Source organism: Cervus elaphus, chromosome X (genome assembly GCF_910594005.1).
Source record: "Cervus elaphus chromosome X, mCerEla1.1, whole genome shotgun sequence".
Taxonomy (NCBI): domain Eukaryota; kingdom Metazoa; phylum Chordata; class Mammalia; order Artiodactyla; family Cervidae; genus Cervus; species Cervus elaphus.
The window spans coordinates 90,364,834-90,383,387 of NC_057848.1; the positions used below are offsets into that span (position 1 = coordinate 90,364,834).

Sequence of the window (18,554 nt, forward strand, 5' to 3'; positions counted from 1 at the left end):
CCCCCCCCCTTCGCCAATAAACCACTCCCCCCTTTTCCCCAGTGTAAAAAATACATGCTCATAAAACATTCAGATAAAAGAAAGAGAATTTTAAAAAATCCATAATCATACTACCCAATGATGCCATTTGGAGCATTTTCTTCCAATTTTTTAAAAACAGCTTTTTGTCACGAGGCCCCTGACAAACCAAACGGGAATTAAGGATGCGCGGATGGGAGGATACTCCTCTTCCCTTGTTAGGAACCATGACTAGTATTTTTACCTCATATCTAAGCTTTTTTTTTTTTGAAATTATAAATCTATAAAGATAGAATTTTAAGGGAAAAAAAAAAAAAAAACGTCTTCCAGTGGTGTGTGCCTCAGCAACCAAGGAACGTCTGGAAGGGAGGGCAGAGCCTGGAGGGGGCGGTGTGCTTGCGCACTTATTGGGCTGAGGCATTGTCAATCAAGGTCAATCAAGTTGGTCCAGCAAATGAGGTGCGAGGTAAAGGCACCCTGGGAACTAAATGAACGGGAGGTCTGACTGCGAGGGGAGGGGGCACAAGATGTAAGCAGTGAAGAGATCTCGGGCTCACGCAATGCGACTTTCAGCTGCGTCACGCCTCAGTCCGCCGCAGCTGCAGCTCAGAGAGGCTTGGCCTCCGCCTCTTTCGCCCAGGCCTCCGCCGCCGCCGCCGCCGCCGCCTCCGGTGCCATCACCTCGGCCCAGCCGCGCCCCGCCCAGCGCTCCTGCTGCCTTCTCCGCTGCCACCTCCTCAGCCCCGGCTTCCGCCGCCAGCATCCAAGCATCCGTGAGTCATTTTCTACCCATCTCTGGGCACGCGGTAGTGACCACCCTAAGAGGTTTGCAGGCTTGCAGAATGGCAGAAGCGGATCCTAACAGGGTCTCGGAGCCTGCCGCCCAGGGGGTGGATGAAGAGATGGTAGCTATCTCGTCTAGCGATTCTGGGGACGAATCTGACAGCAGCAGCTCTAGCAGCAGCAGCAGCAATGGCCGCAGCCCCTTCTATAGAAGTGTAAGTGTACCTGGGCCTTCCAGAAGTGTGCGGCGGACTCTGTCAGGTAGAAGTTTCGTGGATCAGCTGCCTCGGGCAGTTAGAAATCGTGTGCAGGCTCTCAGAAATATTCAAGACGAATGTGACAAGGTAGATGCCCTGTTTTTAAAGGCAGTTCATGATCTTGAACGAAAATATGCCGAACTCAATAGGCCTCTGTACAACCGGCGATTCGAAATCATCAATGCAGAATATGAGCCCACGGAAGAAGAATGTGAATGGAATTCGGAGGATGAGGTGTTCAGCAGCGATGAAGAGATACAGGAAGACTCTAGTGAGATGCCTGCTTTAGAGGGTGAGGAAGAAGAGGATGATCTGGAAGCAAAACCTGAGGTCAAGGCTGAAGAAAATGTAACACCAAAAGAAAATCCCAAAGCAAAGACTGAAGAAAAAGCAGAGTCCAAAGATGCTCTGGAGGCCAAGCCTGAAGTAAAAGAAGATCCAAAAGAAGCCCCCCAGGCAAAGGCAGAAGATAAAGGGCAGACTAAAGCAGCAGAGGCTAAGACCAGGACTCCAGGAAAAGAGGCTCCAAAAAGAGTTCCTGAGGTCACGCCTGAAGAAAGAGCTCTTAAAAGAGCTCGCAAAGGAAAGCCTAAAAGAGAAGATCCTAAAGGCATTCCCGACTATTGGCTGACTGTGTTCAAGAATGTTGACAAGCTGGGGCCCATGATTCAGAAGTATGATGAGCCCATTCTTAAGTTCCTGTCTGATGTTAGCCTGAAGTTTTCAAAACCCGGCAGGCCTGTAAGTTACACATTTGAATTTTGCTTTCTACCCAATCCATACTTCAAGAATGAGGTGCTGACCAAGACATATATAATAAAGTCAAAGCCGGATCGCAATGATCCCTTCTTCTCTTGGGGCTGGGAGATCCAAGATTGCAAAGGCTGTAAGATAGATTGGAGAAGAGGAAAGGATGTCACAGTGACAACCACCCAGAGTCACACAGCTGCTACTGGACAAGTTGAAACCCAGCCAAGAGTGGTTCCTAATGCATCATTCTTCAACTTCTTTAGCCCTCCTGAGATTCCTACTATCGGAAAGCTTGAACCACGAGAAGATGCTATCCTTGATGAAGATTTTGAAATTGGTCAAACTTTACATGATAATGTCATCCTGAAATCAATCTATTACTATACAGGAGAAGTCAACGGTACTTATGATTTCGGTAAAGATTATGGAAACAGGAAATAACAAAAATATAAAAGAGGCTGCATGAAAGAATTTTCAGGAATCTCAAATTTCAAGCAGAAGTAAAGAAGGTTTATATAGCTTTGCAAAAACCTGCCCTGTAATCTCAACACTAGTATTCCTCATAGTCTTGAGTTTTTGTACCTTCTTGGTAGCCTAAAATATTGTCTTAAATTGTCTTAAGTATCAGTTTATTCTATCTAGGCTGTTGCTATGTAATATTCGTCAAAACATGTAAATTGCTGTCAGTTATCTAAAGCATGTTGTTTGGTGCTACAAAGTTTTAATTCCTGTGAAATTTTTTGTTGTGTTCCTATTACAATATAGCTGTGACAACTGTCAGAATTGTTAACCAAGACAATATTTTCTTGAAATAAAACAAAGTTCCTGAAGTATCAATGCAAGTGTATTTTTTTTCCCCAGCCCAACAGACTAAGGGTTTAAATCTGCTTTGTACTAGCTGTGCCTTCATTTGCTATAGAAATACATATTATACTAACTTGAACAGCACATTGTGAAATTTGACTGCTTGAAAAAAGATTAGCATACATTTAATAATGTCCATCAAACCATGTATGATATGACTGAGCATGTTAATGTGACATAGTGATTTATAAATTTAAGCATAATGAAGTTACTGTTTATTACTGAGGTGTTAACATAGTATTTTTTAAAAATCTGCTCATCTTATCCTGTGTAACTGTGAACTAAAGGTACTAACCACATTTTCTTTGTAATATGTTCTACTTTGCCTTTCACTGGAAATGATCACTTTATATCATTTTTTTCATATTCTATTGCAACTTAAAATGTCAAATAAAGTGTATCGTGCTATAAAAATCTACCATATTTGCCTCATTATAAAAAAATGTGTTGCTTATTATAGAAAAAGTAGGGAATCTTTAGGAAAAGGGATGTTTTAAAATATATGATTATAATTAACGTTCTGATGCATTTCCTAGATCTTAGGTCTTTTTTGGAGGATATGCATTCAAGTGATTGGAGAAAAATGGGAGAGGGGAGGAGGACTAAGACAAGGGGGAGAGAAATAGAAGGGGAGGAAGGAATGGGGAGGAGGGTTGAAGTAGAGAAAGTGGGGAGGCAGAGGGAGGGTGAAGAGGGGGGTGGAAGGAGAACAGAGTGGAAGAGAGAAGGATGGGAAATGAGAGGGGAGAAGAGAAGGGAGGAGGGTGGGGAGTGGAGAGAATGGGAAGAAGTGGGGATGGGGAAGTGGGGAGATAGGCAGGAGTGCCTCACCCAGAAAGGATATCAATAACAGTTTTCACTTTCCAGAGTAGGATCTGAAATGACCCAGGCCCATCCTCCACTGTGACTTGGGAGGAGGTCTCCCTCCCTTGTGTAGTTTATTTTTCCTTGTAAGTGATATTATGCATGATCCTAAGATTTTGGTTTGAATTTATTTTAAGGAGACCTCTTAAACTCAGTTTAGCAGAGTGCTTTGTACTAGGCATAAAGTCACAAGCACAGCAAATGATACTTTATTTCACATCTGCTATTTCCCCAATTGCATACATTTTCTTCAAGACCTTACAGGAAAGAGTTGCAGCAGGAGGAAGATAGGATTTGCGAATTTCAGGGTCTCTTGCCATAAAATTACCCAATAGTCTTCCCAGATCCCACCATATATAGTTTAGTATCTTGCATTTACCCCTGCTTAACAGTAGCCCCTCATGTCTATGTGTTTGTTGTGTGCTCAGCCGCCTCAGTTGAGTCCGACTCTTTGTGACCCCATGGAGCATAGCCTGCCAGGCTCCTCTGTCCATGGGATTTCCCAGGCAAGAAAACTGGAGTGCCCTCCAATCGATCTTCCCAACCCAGGGATTGAACTGGTGTCTCCTGCATTGCAGGCAGATTCTTTACCCCTGAGCCACTGGGAAGCCCCTTCGTGTCTATAAATGTAAAAATCTTCCAACCCATGAAATATATATTTAACCAGTCATGCATGTTTGGATATGTAGGTTATGATTTATACAAAATCAGGAAGCAAATGGTTGCTTTTTGCAATAGCTGTGCTATTCTGAGAGTGCCTGTATTTTAGTTCTGAGATTTTTGCATCCATCGAGAAGTTGTGTGGCAGCAGATTTACTTATAAGCCAGTGCCAAATAGAAGACTGTAGTAAATAGCATGTACCTGGCTCAGTATGGGCTACTCAGGTGGTGCAGTAATAAAGAATCTGCCTGTCAATGTAGGAGACTCAAGAGATGTGTGTTTGATCCCTGGTACAGAAAGAGCCTCTGGAGGAGGAAATGGCAACCCACTCAAATGGCAACCCACTCCAGTATTCTTGCCTGGAAAATTCCATGGACCTCTAGAGGAGCCTGGTAGTCCATGGGGTCTCGCAAAGGGTTACACGTGACTGAGCACACACACAGACATACACACACACAACACCTGGGTCACTGCTGCAGAGGTTCTCAAATAGGATAATATACCGTGCTTGCCAGACATCACAAATAGTAGAGCCCTTAAAATTTCTACATGGAATGCAACATCCTTGTTGCAGCTTAGCACATTTACTGAAGTATTTAGCCCCTTCCTGCTGTGTATTTTCCAGTATTAAAGGAACACATGTCATTATGGAATATTTGCAGAATAAAAGGAGATATGCGGATAATAATAATCATTCAGAAGCACCCTACAGGAAGATTGGTGTACGGAGATTGGTATATTTTCTCCCCGTTCATCTCTTTGATTAGGTTTTACCAAAAGTTCTTGTCTCAAATCAAGTTGGGTGGGCATAAGAAGCTAATTGGAAAGACAACTTACTGGTCTTTTCAGGTTAAGTCTGGTTGGGGTTGGGGTGGGAAGTGGGCAGGTGTCCTGGATTTTTTAATCAGTATAGATAGGATTCTGGGAATGCAAAAGGTGGGCGTTGGGTGCTTCAACCACCTAGGCTAAGTCAAAGGTAAAAAGAGCCAGGAAAGCCGATAAGCTTGCACATTCTTTGGGCTGCAGGTTTGTCCATCACACTCAGCCAATGAATGATGCCAGGAAAAAAAAAAAAAAGTTGACTGGGAATGCAGTTCACTGGCAGGGGGCAGGGGCTTGAGAAGGGTTTTATGAGGTCTTCCTCAGTGCCTTCTTACTAGTGTGCTCTTTCCTTTGGCAGTGATTAAGGATGAGGCCAGCCATTTCCTTTCTTCCCCCAGCCCGACCTAAGAGGTCTTCATCTCCTCCGCTGCTGCAGTCGTCCCCGCCTTCTCCTTTGAGAGTTTTCAGCAACCTGAATTTGGCCCTGAGCGTCCAGGTCGTCACTATAAAAGTTTGTTCTTTCCCTTTAACATGGCAAACGTAGATAAGGGAAGGGCTTTCCTAAGCAGCAGCAGGGGCTGCTGAAGAGGTCAGGGAAGAAAGGAGTTAAGAAAGAGACCACACAGATAGTCAAAAGATGCAAATGCTCCCGTTCTGACTGGGTCTAACAGTACAGGTGTCCTAGACCTCAAAGAGCTTCAGGGGTTAAATGATAAGATAGAAGCTGAGTTTGAAAAGGAATTGGCCACTTTGGAAAAAAGGATAAATCCTCACTTGATTAGGTGTTCGCTGGGATTGGGACAACCTGCAGTATCGTAACTTCAACACACGTGTATTACTTCAACTTTTATGTTTTGTGTTTTTTTGTGGAGTGTCTTTTAAATTTAAAAATGAAAAACTTGAGTATTGTAACAGACAGCATTTAGAAATACACTTCTTTACAAGAGATATAGAACACAACACATTCTCTAAAGCCTCTGTGTAATTTAGTCCTTATGATGCCCTTTTAGAGTGTAACTGGGAAAATTATCAGAACTCCACTGAAACTAGTATTTACTTGAAGAAAAAAAAATACAGAGCCAGTTTACATGTGTGATGCCTGCTCCTCAGAGGCACAAAGACTAAATCAACTCGGACCAGGTGTATCTTATTATTGTGCTATAAATTATGAATTATTATGATATAGTACTTTACATATAGTACATTATTATCACTGACTTAAAGTAGCATAGAGTTAAGAATTTTTAATAACACATTAATACCACTTCTAGATTATTTATGTTTTTAAATTTTGCATGACAGAGGTATTTTTAAAGAAAAAAATAAACATAATGGAGCTATTATTTCCTTCTGTGTTGCTAGTAAAAGTGTTTGCAAGTGGTTTTCTCATCTTTTACTCATAAGTTATGTAAACTAAGGGCATTAAGTATATCTTTGCAGTATGCTTCACTGAAAGTTATCACTTTATTATTATTTTATTATATCTTTTGATTATAAAATATGTTCATTATGGAAAATATACTTTTCAGTATAAAAATTATTTTAAACAATTCTATCTTCAAAGATAACCACATTTCACATGAAAATATTTATATCTATCTTTATTAATGTACTACTATCCCTTTAACTTTTCATTTGATGTATTTTGGAACCCTTTCTCTATCAGGGCATGTAAACTTCATTCTGCTTAACATATCATAATGTTTCTTATGGGCATTTAGGTTAGGAGAATCTTTTTTTTTTTTTTTTTTCCAGGAAACTTTTAGCTTTATATAAAGATTGTTAAGATAGCACGGAGTTTTCAAATATCCCACACTTAGTTTCATTTGCTATTTAAATCTTATGGTAGTATGGTATGTTTTTCACAATTAATAAAGAGAACATGATACATAACTATTAACTAAATATATATTAATATTTTATTCAGATTGCCTTCATTTTTACCTAATGTCCTTTTATAAGCATATAAAATTTCATTGTATGTATTTGATGCACCAGCTATGTCTTATTTTTCCACAATAATTTTATTTTGTCTCATCTTTTCATATAGAAAATTTTATGCCTTGGATATGTTGTTGAATATAGCATAATTCCACTTTGACCATTGGGAGCTCTTTCAGTTGGCTCCTGTATCACTTTGGTAGATCCATAACTGTTTTTTTTTTTTATCACTTTCTTATTTTCTGGGACTATAAGATGCTCCAGGTTTGCTTTTTTTATTTCTGTCCTGGTCCTAAAAACCAACCATTTCAGCAAAGATCATGGTTCCTTTTACTGGAGACAATATTGGAAGCTGGGTATGCTTGTTCCATAGATTTTCTTGCTTCTAATCCATTTCAACTGAGAGCACAAGGTAATATATGTATATGTATTAACCTATGCCTATACTCATATTTCTATATTTAACTACTTATTTCTATATTTAGGTACTCATGAATTCATACTGATGTCTCCAACGCTAATCTGTTAACACATGGATACCTCTAGCCTTCCCCTCTTGTTTCTAACATACTACTCCAACGGTAAGCATGGATTCAACTATCTGCTATCCTTTTACATAATTGTTCATTCCACTATATATTTGAAGTGAGTGGTTTCAAATTTGTTAACCAGTTCTCCATGAGAAATACTTTACCCAGAAGAGGACTGTGCTATGCATGTTTCCTTTTTGCTTTATTTTTTTCTTTTGTCTGCATTTCCAAGGTCACCTACATTAGAACATTTTTCCACCACCACCTTCATTGAAATTATTTCATATATTTGTAGTAGAGTTAGATTATTTTTTTTCATTTATTTTTATTAGTTGGAGGCTAATTACAATATTATAGTGGTTTTTGCCATACATTGACATGAAACAGCCATGGGTTTACATGTGTTCCCCATCCCGATCCCCCCTCCTTCCTCCCTCTCCATCCCATCCCTCTGGGTCTTCCCAGTGCACCAGCCCTGAGCACTTGTCTCATGCATCCAACCTGGGCTGGTGATCTGTTTCACCCTTGATAGTATACTTGTTTCAGTGCTATTCTCTCAGAACATCCCACCCTCGCCTTCTCCCACAGAGTCCAAAAGTCTGTTCTGTACATCTGTGTCTCTTTTTCTGTGTTGCATATACGGTTATCATTACCATCTTTTTAAATCCATATATATGTATTAGTATACTGTATTGGTCTTTATCTTTCTGGCTTACTTCACTCTGTATAAGGAAGCTATGGTATATATACACTATGGAATATTACTCAGCCATTAAAAAGAATTCATTTGAGTCAGTTAGATTCTTGTTACAGTTATTATTTCATCTTGGAATCCAACAACTTCTTAAATTTTTTACTTTATTTACATATATAAAGATTTGTATACATTATTCTTTGTGTCATTAAGTTCTATTGGTTTTAACAAATGTATAAGTGTTATATATGCTATATAGTATTATACTGGATAGTTTCACTGACCTAAGAAAATCCAGATTCTTTGCCTATTTAACTGCACCCTACAGACCATGGCAACCACTGTGCTTTTAACTATCTTTATAATTTTGCCTTTTCTAGAGTGTCATATTAATGGAATTATAGTGTATGCAACCCTTTCGGATTAGCTTCTTTGATTTATGAGTATGCATCTATCATTCATTTATGTCTTTTCATGGTTCATTTCTATTTGTTGATGAAGAATATTCCATTTTATGGATGTGCCATAGGTTTTGGCTCCATATCTAATATTTTTAACCACCATGTTCCATATCTCTTCCCCAAAACTATATAAACTCAGGCTATCATTATTTGGGGAGTTTTTTTTTTTTTTTTTTAGGATTCTTAAATCTACTCTTAGCCATTTTTCCTCCCTCTCTATCCCTATGCTTTTGTAGATAATTGTAGTGCACTGAGTCTGACTTGAAGAATCTTGTTTTATTTTTTTTGTTTTTTTGTTTTGCTCTGATAACAAACAGTGATATGCCAGGAGCAGACAAAGTGAAATCCCAAACTCTGTTATAAGGGTATAGTTTTAAGAGCATCTTTTTCTAATTGATTGGTAATTGTAAGAACTGTCTTTGAATTAAGGGAAAATGTTGCAGTTGCAAAGAATTGGACACAACTGAATGAGTAAGCCCAAGCCCAAGCAAGGATTTAGGCAGCTATATGACTTTTTATCTTTCTGCACAACTAATCAGTTGTTTTGACACCATTTATTGAATATTAAATATCCAATGTAAATAATTGCTGCCTTTATTATGTAATCCATTCCCTTATGTGTCTGTACCTATTTCTGAACTGTTCTGTTTAGTAGTGTTATTCTTGTGCCAGTAAAAATCTTCTAAAACAAATTTCTCATATACATTTTATTATTTGGTAAGAAAGGTCCTTATAAAACTTGTTTTTTAAGATTTTGGAGGGATATTTTCACCTATTTATTTTCTGAGATGAACTGTAGTATCAGTTTTTTTCAGGCTCCCTCCCTAAGGCCTATGGATATTTTGATTATTATTTTATGATTTCATTTACAGAGAATCAGGAGTATCATATCTTATCCAAGGACAAGCTGTGTTTAATACCCTTCAGTAGAATTGTAGAGTTTACCTGTTTTAAAGAATATTCAGAGCCTGTTCTTCAGTTTCTTCTTCCTTCATCTACTTTTTGCTTATGCTGTTCTGCTTCTTATTTTTCAATCATCTGTGCTTAGGCATTGTCCCTTTTATTTCCAGCTTTGAATGGGAGCAACTGTTTGCTGAAGTGTGATGTGTAAAATGGCAGGAGGAATGAGACTGTGCATCGCAGAAGCTTCAATTCAGGTTTGTCTCATTCTCTTTCTGAATTGCCATATTTATTTTCTGCTGGAGGCCATTTCTATCTTCAGTTTATGGTATTCTCTACTTTCTCAGCCCTCACTGGTGCCAGCTTTGGATTGAGTAGGTCAGCATGACTCAGTGAAATGCCTGCTTTAGAGGTATTCTGTGGCAGTCTTCTTGTTAATTTCTGCTCAACGGACTGGCTGGCATCTTTAGTTACCTGTTGCTTATCTGTCTCCTCATATTGAAGCAATCTCTAGCTGCTCTCTGAAAATGAAGATGATGTGTTGGTATAATTTCTCCTTAACTCCAGCTCCCTTTTTGTTCTATATTATGAAGCTATTTTCCTAATGGGTCATTTCTTGCTGCTTTCAATGTCTGTCACAGGCCTAAATCAGATATTCATAGCTTGAACACTGAAGGGAAAAGCAAGCGTTAGCTCAGAGTCCTGCAATATTTTTGTTTAAATTTCATTGTAAGTGGAAGATATTCTTTCCAGTGTGTGGCTAGGGATTGTGATGATTTCTTTGATTTAAGGATCATTTCTGCCTTTAAATTTTTTTGGATAATTCTGGTGCACAGGAAGGATTGAAAACAACAGAGCAATGTAGAAGGGAATCTCCAAGAGGGGAGGGGGTATGTCATGTTCCCTAAATGTATTGACCTCAGAAAGCTTTTCTGAAGCCCAGCTATTAGCAATTCTAACTCACAGTGTTCTGAAATACCAGTCTGGTGAATTTGGCCTTGGACAAATAGGGAAATTAGCCCAACTTTATCTACTAATAAAAGCATCCTTAATCAGCATTTAAAAATTATTTTGAGATAATTAATGACTCACAGAAAGTTGCAAAAATAGTACAGAAAATTCCTGTATACCCTTCACCCAGCTGCAACTAATGGTAACATCTTAGATGGCTAAATACCCAAGCCAGGACATTAACATTGGATAGTCTACAGATGTCATTCAGATTTTGATAGATTTTGCATGCATTCCTCTCTCTCTCTGTGTATGAGTGTGAGTTTGTGTTTGTGTGTAGTTCCATGTCATTTTATCACATGTATAATTCATGAAACAACTACTACTAAAATAAAAATTCAAAATTATTCCTCTTGTCCCTAAATTCTGACAACTATTACTTTGTTCTCAATATTGAAATGTGAAAATTATAAAGAATGTTAAATTAATGGACTTATATAGCATGTAACCTTTTGAGGATGACATATTTTCACTAAGCTAAGTAACCTTACAATCCATACAATTTGTACCTGTATCAATAGGCTCTTCTTTTTATTGCTGAGTGGTATTCCTGCATGTTAATCACTGACTTATGACTCTTTTATAGGAGAATAAGGGTTTCTCTGGTGGCTCAGTCTGTAAAGAATCTACCTGCAATGCAGGAGACGCAGGTTTGATCCCTGGGTGGGGAAGGTCCCCTGGAGAAGGAAATAGCAACCCACTCCAGCATTCTTTCCTGGGAAACCCCATGTATAGAGGAGCCTGGAAGGCTACAGTCCATGGGGTCACAAAGAGTCAGACACAACTTAGCAACTAAACCACCACCACCACCATAGGAGAATAGAGGACTGCCAGTGGCCAGAACCTCCCATAGGGACAAAAGAAAGAATTAAAAGGTCCTTCTTCCGAAAATCTGAAAGTGAAATTCTTGTTTTTCAGTCACTCAGTCATATCTGACACTTTGTGACCCCATGGACTGCAGCATGCCAGGCTTCTCTGTTCTTCACCATCTCCGGCACTTGCTCAAACTCATGTCCATTGAGATGGTGATGCCATCCAACCATCTCATTCTCTGTCGTCCCCTTCTCCTCCTGTCTTCGATATTTCCCAGCATCATGGTCTTTTCTAATGAGTCAGCTCTTCACATCAGGTGGCCAAAGTATTGAAGCTTCAGCATCAGTCCTTCTAGTGAATATTCAGGGTTGATCTCCTTTAGGATTGATTGGTTTGATCTCCTTACAGAACTTATCCAGTGCTTACTGTGCACTAGGAGTATGCATGTTATTATTTGTGTAATCTTTATTACACATCCATTGAATCATAGAAAAAGCAAGAGAGTTCCAGAAAAAACATCTACTTCTGCTTTATTGACTATGCTAAAGCCTTTGACTGTGTGGATCACAGCACTGTGGAGAATCCTTAAAGAGATGGGAATATCAGACCACCTTACCTGCCTCCTGAGAAATCTGTATGCAGGTCAAGAAGCAATAGTTAGAACTGGACATGGAACAACAGACTTGTTACAAATCGGGAAAGGAGTATGTCAAGACTATGTATTGTAACCCTGCTTATTTAACTTATATGCAGAGTACATCATGTGAAATACTGGACTGGATAAAGCACAAGCTGGAATCAAGATTGCCAGGAGAAAGAGCAATAACCTCAGATATGCAGATGACACCACCCTTATGGTAGAAAGCAAAGAACTAAAGAGCCTCTTGATGAAAGTGAAAAAGGAGAGTGAAAAACTTGACTTAAAACTCAACATTCAGAAAACTAAGATCATGGTATCCGGTCCCATTACGTCATGGCAAATGGATGGGGAAACAATGGAAATAATGAGAGACTTAGTTTTTTGGGCTCCAAAGTCACGGCAGATGGAGACTTCAGGCATGAAATTAAAAGACGATTGTTCCTTGGAAGAAAAGCTATGGCCAACCTAGACAGCATATTAAAAAGCAGACACATTACTTTGCCAACAAGTTCCGTCTAGTCAAAGCTATGTTTTTTTCCAGTAGTCATGTATGGACGTGAGAGTTGAAATATAAAGAAAGCTGAGTGCCAAACACCAAAGAATTGATGTTTTTGAACTGTGGTGTTGGAGAAGACTCTTGAGAGTCCCTTGGACTGCAAGGAGATCAAACCAGTCAGTCCTAAAGGAAATCAGTCCTGAATATTCATTGAAAGGACTGATGCTGAAGCTGAAGCTTCAATACTTTGGCCACCTGATGCGAAGAACTGACTTAATCGAAACAACCCTGGTGCTGGGAAAGATTGAAGGCAGGAAAAGGGACGACAGAGGATGAGATGGTTGGATGATATCACTGAATCAATAGACATGAGTTTGATCAAACTCTGGGGGTTGGTGATGGACAAGGAAGCCTGGCATGCTGCAGGCCATGGAGTCACAAAGAGTCAGACATGACTGAGCAACTGTACTGAACTGAATTTTTCTTACAGTATTATTAATTAGGTAAATTATTATTTCTATTTAACAAATGGGAAGACTGAGGTATAGAGAGATTAAGTAACTTGTCCAAGTTCATACAATCAGTAAGTGACAAAGTCAGACTTTAAAGTTGAGAATCTGGCTCTAGTCCATGTTCTAAACTGCTCTATTATTCCACCTCTCTACCATGCTATACCACGGAGAGAAGCACCTTCTTTGTCCATACTTAGGAGTAGATAGGGCCCAAGGGAAGCAGCAGAGGAGAAATAAGTAAAACCTGCAATAAAAGGGGGATGCCTATCTATAGAGGAAAAGTAAGAATTTCCATTTCCCTAGCAGTAGTGTCCCCTGAATCCACTTGTAGCCTGTGTATGAGAAATCTTATCAAATTTTATAGCTTAGTGAGACCACTGGGTAATGGTAAGCTACTAGGTCATATTTATCATACACAGAAATATGATGAGAACTGACTTAGTAAGTTTCTATTTCAATTAAATATAGAGTGATCCATTACTACTAAAGATTTCTTTTACCTTTTCAACTGCTCATATTTTTAATCATTCCATTATCTCCTTTAATAAGCAGCAGTAAAGAGTCTAACAATCAATAGGTGTAAGAAGGGAAAAAAATGCTGAAAACGTGGTTTACTCCTAAGCATCCTTGAGCAGAACCCAAGGGACATTTACAGGAATTAGGCAATATAGAGGATGAAAGCTCATATTTGAAGTCTAATAGTCTTGGTATTGACTCCCACTTTTGTCACTTATTGGCTGTGTGACCTTTTGCAAGTTGCTTAGCCCCTCTAATCCTTGTTTTTCCTATCTCTAAAATGGGCATATTTATCTGAATGTATGTGTATGTGTGTGTGTGCGCACTCAGTCACTCAGTCATGTCTGACTCTTTGTGACCTCATGGACTGTAGCCTGCCAGACTCCTCTGTCCATGGAATGCCCCAGGCAAAAATGTTGAAGTGAGTTGCCATTTCCTTCTCCAGGGAATCTTCCTGACCCAGGGATCCAGCTCACATCTCCTGCGCCTTGTACATTGGCAGGCTTTACTGTTACCTGGGAAGCTTGTTACCTGGGAAGCTTGTTATCTGACTACTCATAGAATTATTGTAAGGTTTACATGAGATATTGTTTATCAAGTGCTTTTAGAGTGTTTCACATGCAGTGACCATTCAAATAAAAATTTATTGCTATATTTAGGATAATTGAGTTTTACTTGGTAACTCCAGGTAATATATCATAATACTAAAGATGTTAGAGTTGATAATAACTTATCCAGGTTTGTCTGTCTTCAAAGAAGAAAATCCTCTTTCTTTCATGGATTTCATGTAACTGCTACTGTTCTTTCTTGGATTTTTCCTCCCTAAATCACTAGCTCGGAACTAATTCCTGGTAAACACCCGCCTGCCTGCATACTTCCTTACTCCCTATGTCTACAGTCCTCGAAGGTGATTTTGAATTTTTAATCCATTCCTCCAAGGAGTCAGAACTTTACCCAGTTTGTTTTCTCCCCAAAAAGTCTATGACAAATGCTTTTCTTTAGTAATGTTGAATACATCTGGACCATTCCCAGACCCCAGACATGCATTTCTATGCAAGATAGTGGTTTACAAACCATCTCCAGTGTGAACTGTTTTCCTCATAACCTCCTCTTAGTTTTGACCAGGATATTAACTGGGGACATAGAAGTCAGGTCAGTGATTTTTATTTATTTATTTATTTTTACCATGGTTTCTAAAAATGTTCTTTTGGTCAGGAAATTCATTTATAAGAACTGCTTGCAGAAGTTTAAGAGAACACAAGAGGTAGCATAGCAGATGGCATCACTGAAAACATTTGCTCTGCACTGCATAAGAAATGAAATGTGAGGAAAGTAAAAATTTTTCTTGTAATGATTTCCTTAAACTGTCATGACTATTTACAGCTTCACATAAAATATCAGCTATAAAGCTGTTGAAATTGGTATTAACTCACACAAGCCTGTCTTGTTTTAAGGGAAAACATCCCTTTTAATCCAGTAAAAATATGGGAATATGATGCATTACTTATAATTATTTAGGTGTAATTCAAGTTTTAATAGAGTTCATCAGTCTCTGGATTGAAAAACAAATTTAAAAATGCACCAAAACAAATATACAACTTAAATGTTTTTTCACTATTTTTGACTAGGTTCAGGGTGCTAGGAAAACATTTCAACCAGTGTAGTATACTTGTGAATATTAGAAAAGTTGAATTTTCACAGCATAATTACTGTCAACAGTTTGCCAATTAATTGTTAGGTATTCTTTTACATGAAGACTACAGATGCATTTAATTATACTGAAGGGCTAGCGAAAGAGCATAGGTATTTTTGAAAAAATCTGTATAGATGATGAGGCTTTATGGAAATGTATCGACTTTTTGCAATTGTAAGTTTACTAAATGATCAATCTCTAAGCAGCACATGGGGAAGTATCAGAAAATTTCTCTAGCTTAGGGAAATGCCCAGTTGATTTTTCTGAACAACTGTTTTGGAAATAAGTTAGATCTTTTGAAATGTTGTGTTTAGGTTTGTTTAGCTCATGTTATTAAATATTCCCATTAGTATAATTATTAGTGATTTCACAAGGAAGCAAGAATTCACAAATGGCTTACCTCAATTACTCTAATGTTTATATGTGAAAAAGAATGTTTCTTGCAGAAACACTTATTTCATATTAAATATGGCTTAAATCTCTGTCCTAATGTTATCATCTTTTTTAGTACACAAAAAGTATTTGTGTATTGTACAGTGTAGTTGGGTCAAAGTTTTGTTACTCAGGGCAGATTAACAAATTTTCATCTACCAAAAATGTATTAAATGATTTTTTAAAATACTAGAATTTGTTGATGTTTAAGAACTTTTATTTAGCCTTTCTTCTTTATCTAGCAACCTGATTTGTGGTAACTTTCCTAAGGGCACCTTGTACCTAAGGGAAGATAGGAGAGAGAATACAGGCTGACATTTCTCATCCAATTTTAGGGTCTGTCTTGATAATTCCTGTTTAAAACCATAATAACACCATTTATAAGGTAATGTATAAGAGGAATGACAATCTTAGGAGAAAACTATTTGCATAAGAAATGAATAAGTAATTCAGAAGAATATTTTTATAGGTTAGTCTTTTGGCTAATATATATGAAAAATGGTCTCCTCTACTACTAATAAAAGAAAAAAAAGATGAACATTAAAATAAGAAGATACTGCTATTTACCTGTTTTGTTGGCAAAGTAAAATTTAAAATTTTCCATCATCATTCCAAACTGTGAAGAAAATACCTGACCATGTGCTGCAAGTGGAAAGGTATAATGGTACACATTTTCAGGAGTATGATTTGGCAATACTTAATAAAAACCTTTAAAATGTGCATATTCTTTCACCTGGCAAATCTTCAAGGAAGTTTTCTTAAGGAAATAATAGTGAGCAAAAACAGTTATAGGAGTGTTCATTTTGGTGATGCTTACAATACTGAGATTTCTGAAACAATTTAAATGTCCAAAAGGAGGGGTTTCAATTTATAAGCTATTGTTTATCCATACAGTTGAATAATGTAAAGGCATTTAAAATAATAATCTATGCTGACATTGAAAGGTAGCTAAGATAATTGTTTAATGAAAACATCTCAAGATATGGAAATGTATGCATATATATGTAAATTATATGTAGTACAAAAAAGTGCTGATGCTAGTTATCTATGTGTAATGGAGTTTTAGGTAATTTATATTCATGATTTTTGGCATTCTAAATTTTATATAATGATCAGAACTTACTGTTGTGATCAGAAAAGAGAGCAGGAGAAATAGGAACATTTTAGAATTATAAACAATTATGTGGATGTGTAGAGTCAGAAAACAAATAAGGAATTGTGAAGGTGCCATAAGGCACATATTTGAGCTATGTAATATTGGAAACTAACTTTTAAAAGTATATACACAAGTGTTGTTTCCTTCCCAGTGATCACCTTAAGACCAAACACTTATTCCAGTTATGCTGACACTAACAGAATGTTAAAGATGATCTACTTCCTCATTTTATAGGTGAGAAATCTTGGGCTCACTGCATCTAAAAACCACCTAAGGTCACGCAACAGCCAGGTAATGAGAGGTTTACAAAACCACAATGCTTTCCCTTTCCATTTTTGGGATAATTAACTATTACTACAAAGCCGAGTTTTTCCAACCTCTCTGACCTTCAGTGGCTGTTTTTCCTTTTAAATATTCAAATAACCTAGCCTCAGCATTCCTTCCCCCATGTTACCTAACTAACCTAATCAAGTAACCTAGTCTCTGCCCAGTTTCCTTTCTAAGTATTTCCTAGAAATACTAGAGAATGCTTGGTCGTATGTTCCAAAAGTGTGCCCAATGGTCGTTTATCAGTTCTTTCTTAAGGAATGTGCTTCACTTTTCGACTGGTCATGTTATGCTGTCTTACAACTTTTTCTTCACGCCACTGCCTCTTACCCAACCCACATTACACTAAGAATGAACACATCACTCTAGAAATTAAACCCCTAAACACAGTTCATATCTGACTCTTAAATGCTTAACAATACTTTATTGATGGTTTGGGAATGGCAGAAGAAAATTATCAGACAGAAAAAGGAAATTTAAAAAAAAATTAGTTTTGTATTGGAGTGTAGTTGCAAAGTGAATCCACCATATATATACATGCATGCCCTGTTTTTTGGATTTACTTCCCCTTTGTGTTACCACAGAGCACTGAGTGGAGGTCCCTGTGCTATCAGTAGGTTCTTGTTACTTATCTGCTTTATACATAGTGGTGTGTACCTGTCAATCTCAATCTCCCAATTCACCCTACCCACCCTTCCTATGCCTGTGCCCCCATCCCATATGTTCGTTTTCTATGTCTGCACAACTGGATCTTTTTTTTTTTTTTTTTTTTAAGAAAAAGGAAATTTAAAAACTAGCCATCAAAGGTCCATTGTCTATGCATTTGAACAGGGGTCCCTGAATTGCAGTCCTCCCTGATGCCATATATCTTGCAAGCACCAGCTTATTTCTCACACTGGGGTTTCTTGACCCCCTTCTTCATTACAGGTGATTAAGGTTCCCATTGTTCTTGGAGATTAGAGAAAAAAGGAGTTTCTTCCTCTCCTTGTCAAAGGACTATTGTTTTGCCAATGGGAAAGTTAAAAGCCTCATTTCCTTCAGCAGAAACTCCATCACTGCCACAACAATGTTCCAGATAGATTTTTTTTTTTTACTCTGGAGAATTTTTTTTTTCATTTATTTTTATTAGTTGGGGGCTAATTACTTTACAATATTGTAGTGGTTTTTGCCATACATTGACATGAATCAGCCATGGGTTTACATGTGTTCCCCATCCCTATCCCCCCTCCCGCCTCCCTCCCCATCCCATCCCTCTGGGTCTTCCCAGTGCACCAGCCCTGAGCACTTGTGTCATGCATCCAACCTGGGCTGGTGATCTGTTTCATCCTTGATAGTATACTTGTTTCAGTGCTATGCTCTCAGAACATCCCACCCTCGCCTTCTCCCACAGAGTCCAAAAGTCTGTTCTGTACA

The 18,554-nt window shown here is 38.1% G+C and overlaps 2 protein-coding genes across 20 annotated transcripts in view; one reads left to right on the top strand and one right to left on the bottom strand.

The window, feature by feature from the left end:
* Window positions 1-18,554, bottom strand: part of FAM133A (family with sequence similarity 133 member A) — an 83,080-nt gene that overhangs the window by 43,396 nt on the left and 21,130 nt on the right. For 10 of the 19 annotated variants that reach the window (XR_006339821.1, XM_043895896.1, XM_043895876.1 and 7 more), the window contains exon 1: window positions 115-361. The exons of 2 other annotated variants lie outside the window; for them this stretch is intronic. The gene's annotated coding sequence lies outside the window, so the exon portion shown is untranslated. Of the gene's footprint in view, window positions 1-111; window positions 380-575; window positions 704-18,554 lie in introns of those variants that run through there. 7 more of the 19 variants (XM_043895898.1, XM_043895881.1, XM_043895892.1 and 4 more) reach the window with 4 other exon arrangements.
* On the top strand, window positions 492-2,811 carry NAP1L3 (nucleosome assembly protein 1 like 3). Its single transcript, XM_043895875.1, has one exon. The coding sequence runs from the start codon at window positions 579-581 to the stop codon at window positions 2,247-2,249; it is 1,671 nt and encodes a 556-aa protein (XP_043751810.1). The 5' UTR covers window positions 492-578; the 3' UTR covers window positions 2,250-2,811.